The 3,887-nt window shown below is 41.7% G+C and overlaps 1 protein-coding gene across 1 annotated transcript; it reads left to right on the top strand.

The window, feature by feature from the left end:
- Nucleotides 1–200: 200 nt before the first annotated feature.
- On the top strand, nucleotides 201–2,837 carry smim12 (small integral membrane protein 12). The gene is made up of 2 exons (XM_071912619.2): nucleotides 201–261; nucleotides 1,511–2,837. The coding sequence occupies exon 2, from the start codon at nucleotides 1,553–1,555 to the stop codon at nucleotides 1,826–1,828; it is 276 nt and encodes a 91-aa protein (XP_071768720.1). The 5' UTR covers nucleotides 201–261; nucleotides 1,511–1,552; the 3' UTR covers nucleotides 1,829–2,837.
- The last annotated feature ends 1,050 nt before the right edge of the window (nucleotides 2,838–3,887 follow it).

Below are 3,887 nucleotides of genomic sequence, written 5' to 3'. Positions count from 1 at the left end.
TTCATTGTCTGATACTTTGATTCTTCAAGCTGTTAAAAATTACGTTTTGATGCATATTCTTTACCTCCAGGTAGTGTACTAAATACTTCGACCGCTAGGGGATGCTAAAACACAAAAGAAAACGTAGTTGGAATGCGATGATTGGTTGGATCCAGCAGAGCGTCATTGTGTCACAGCCAATGAAATTTAAGCGGTCGTACTGACGTCACACGGAAGTTGCGTTGTATCCACTGCATTACCGACAACGTGCTAACGGTAAAGGTGAGTCAATGTTTTTGAAATAACGTCATTAATAGAGAAATACACAAGAGGGACAAATACCCTAGAGGGTCACAATGTAGCAGTCAGGCCAGTTTTAGTCAGTCTGTGTGTTTTAGCTAAATGTAGCTGTGTGAGCGAGCTCAGTTTCCAGACAGTCTCCTTACATTTCTAGTTGGCAATGCTAGTTAGCCTTGACAGCTTAGGTAACAGACTTGTCAGCAACCCAATCACGTTAAAAATCAACCATACACAGTCATGTACATTGGCATTAAACCGCCTACCAAAGAAATACAGGCCAACTCTATTTTGAGTCCTTACAAGCCTAGATGCGGTATCAATGTTTGCCCTAGTCCCGTTATGTGCGGTTCTCTCTGGTATGGTGGAACGTCACGCCAAACTCCATTAAAACATTTGGCAATGTAATGTTTCCTTGCTTATCGGTAAAGCAACATACCTGGTAGAATATAGTTCAAGGTCCTTTTCCATTCGTTGGGAGCCAATTTGTACGTCGGCGTACATCCAATATAGCAACCAGCACTTATTACAATGAAATTACAACTTTTACATATGGTTTACCAAATCACTCACGAAAGAATGGATTATTGTGTCGACACCAGAGTTCAGGTTCTTGTTTTAGCTGCCTATATTTGAGACCAACATAATCTCTGCCGCTAGCTAGCAGCCTTCTCGTCAGATGCATCCATTTGTTTTGCATTTCTGTCGTCGTGTTGTTGCGGCAAGTGACAGTGCTGTTGATTGGAGCTGAGAGAAGGAGCTGAGAAGGGCATCACAAGGACACTTATGTCACTGTCTGTCTCTTGTGGCTGCGTACAGAGTCTAATGGGTCAAGGCCTGTTGTCTCCATTGGTAGTTTGATGTAGGCTATATATCATAATAATATAATAACGTTATCATTTTAACAGTGACTTACCATACCATCAGTGAGATGGTAGAAGTTGAGTGGTGATTTTCTTAGGAGTGACACACACACCCTAGTTTTTACTTTTTGTCTCCACCTCTCCGCAGGATAATGTTGAGACATATTGAAATAATAGCCTTAATCTGTGCTATAGAAATAACATACAACACATATAGCAAAGTATATCTATTACCTAATTTAGACAATTAAGAATATATAGGCTATATGGTATGTATTAAATAAGAATGATTCTGCCTCATCACTGCTATCTCAAACTGCAATATCATAGTTTTCATGTAATCCACTTACTCTTTATTCTCATTTGCCCAGTGGAGCATCTGTAGGCTAGCCCAGCCAGAGCGTTGTGCAGCCATGTGGCCTGTGGTTTGGACGGCCATGCGGGCCTACGCCCCTTATGTCACCTTCCCTGTGGCCTTTGTCGTCGGGGCAGTGGGCTACCACCTGGAGTGGTTCATCAGAGGGACCCCCAAACCTCGGGAGGAGGAGAAGAGCATCCTGGAGCTGAGGGAGGAGAGGAAGCTGCAGGAGCAAGCTGGGACGGACAGCACCCAGGTCCTTAGCCTGAAAGAGAAACTGGAGTTCACGCCCAGAGCGGCTCTGAACAGGAACCGATCTGAAAAGAGCTAACCGGTCTTTGGGTGAGAGACTCACATCTGCCCCCTCCCAGCAGGGGAGCGCTGGACCGAGCACTGAGGTGTCTGACTCAGTGCTTGGAGAGAAAAGAGACTGAGCCACCGAGCCAAATCACCCAACCTACCCATACACATTGGCTACACATTGTCTCCTACTACTGGCTACCCAAAGCATTGGCATGCCTGTGCAATCGTCAGACACTTTCTGGAAGCTACAGCATCATTAGAAAACAAGTACTTGTTGTAAATGTGAGTTAAATGTAGCCTATATGTAATGAGACTATGAATCACTGACCATTCCCACACTATTGCACATGCTTGTTGCTGCATTGATCGATCACTAAAGCCACTGTAATCAGATACACTACGCAAAGCTATGTGACTATGTGTGGTATCTCTGACTGTCCTCAGGGCATTTAAGCTCGTGAATCGATAGCAAGGCTTGATGTTTTTTTGGTCGTCTGTTTGCCTTCAGTTTACGCTTAAAACTAGAAAGAACAAAGAGCCCTTTCTATTTTATTTAAGTCTAGGTGTGGCAGTACGATACAGATTTGCTATCAAAACAACCCTTGTGTCAACTTCTGCATAGAAAGAGGATTATTTCTTATAAAGAGCCTGTCAGAAAGTGTCCCCTTTTTAGTCTGTTCTGTATGGATATGAAAGGATCCTGTTTGTGAACAAATGGAAGAGGAGGAGGGAAAGATGAGTCTTTGTTATAGTCTTTTTATCTCATTTCATGTAGGCTTTTTTAATTTTTCATGATGGCATGTGACAAAATGAGACAGCAGTGTGGGAGATCCCTCAGGAAATAAAGGCTATCCAGTACTAGTGTTTGTGATATAGGTGTACACACTTTACCTGGTATACTTTCATTTTAGAAAGTCTGGATGGATGGTTTGGACACTGCTTAAGTTTGATTATGTGTGATTATACTGAACATGAAAAATATGATCAGTATATGTATGCTGAAAGTGCATGCCATATTAAAATTTGAAGAGTAATGTTGCAACCTTCAATAAAGAATTGTGTTATATAATTTTTGACATTTTTTTCACCTATCACTACGGACTACTGACAGTAATAAAAACAAAGTTTCAGTTTTTGTTCAGATATTTGTCCAGGCTTTTATGTGAAACAATGTCACTGCCAAGGACAGGAATTAACATCAAAGTCAAAGGAAGGAAGTAATGACTCTTCTCATACAGCTCCAAGCAGGAAATGAATTTCGAGGGAAAACAGTTGACAATGCAATCATAAATATGTCTCCCAGTAGGGGAAACCACCAACTCATCTACTTTCAATTTTTAGATTAAGTCACTAACCAGAAACCTGTGGTCAGATATGTGTTCCGAGTAAAACGCAAATCTGTCTTTGTGAACATGAACTTGGACAAAGCTGACATCAGAGAACCGAGTCTTAAAGATGTGCAGCCTGACGTTCCACCGACTGATATGGTGGATGCATAGCCTTTCTTTACACTTTTACTCACAAATGACTTTTGTTTCATACTGGCACTATCATTGCTGTTAACCAAAACTATGTATCCTTACCACAATAGAGTTCTACATGCAACATCATCGGAAAAGCAGTTATCCCTTTGCTTAGGGTGACGGTATAATAACACTAGAAGGCTAAAAGTCAACAGGTTTCTTCTTTTTAAGGGCTGTTTCTACCCTCTTGATATCTCACAATAAATCACTAATGTCACACATCTGTATACTAGGCCAACAAAAACAGACGTCGACCATTTTGCCCAGTTTTAGACATGGTTGTGTTTGGTTTATGATTTTCCCAGTCTGACAATTGAAGTCATGATAAAAGATATGATGCTAATTTTGAATAATGACAAGATGCGAGAGGAACGTATAGAGAGACTGCTTCAACTAGCGGTTCTGGTTTCTAGCCCTTGTGTCAGCAAGTATTCACCCTGCTGAAGTGTCCTTGAGCAAGACACTGAATCCCTACCAGCTTACTGTTCTGTAGCTGAGCCTGACCTCTGACCTCTGTGTGGTGGTGGAAAGGGGAAAGAGAGTAGCGATGTGGTCAGGACATAC

This window comes from Centroberyx gerrardi, chromosome 19 (assembly GCF_048128805.1).
Source record: "Centroberyx gerrardi isolate f3 chromosome 19, fCenGer3.hap1.cur.20231027, whole genome shotgun sequence".
Lineage (NCBI taxonomy): Eukaryota > Metazoa > Chordata > Actinopteri > Beryciformes > Berycidae > Centroberyx > Centroberyx gerrardi.
The sequence above is the reverse complement of the archived record's forward strand: the minus strand, read 5'-3'. Positions and strand labels throughout refer to the sequence as shown.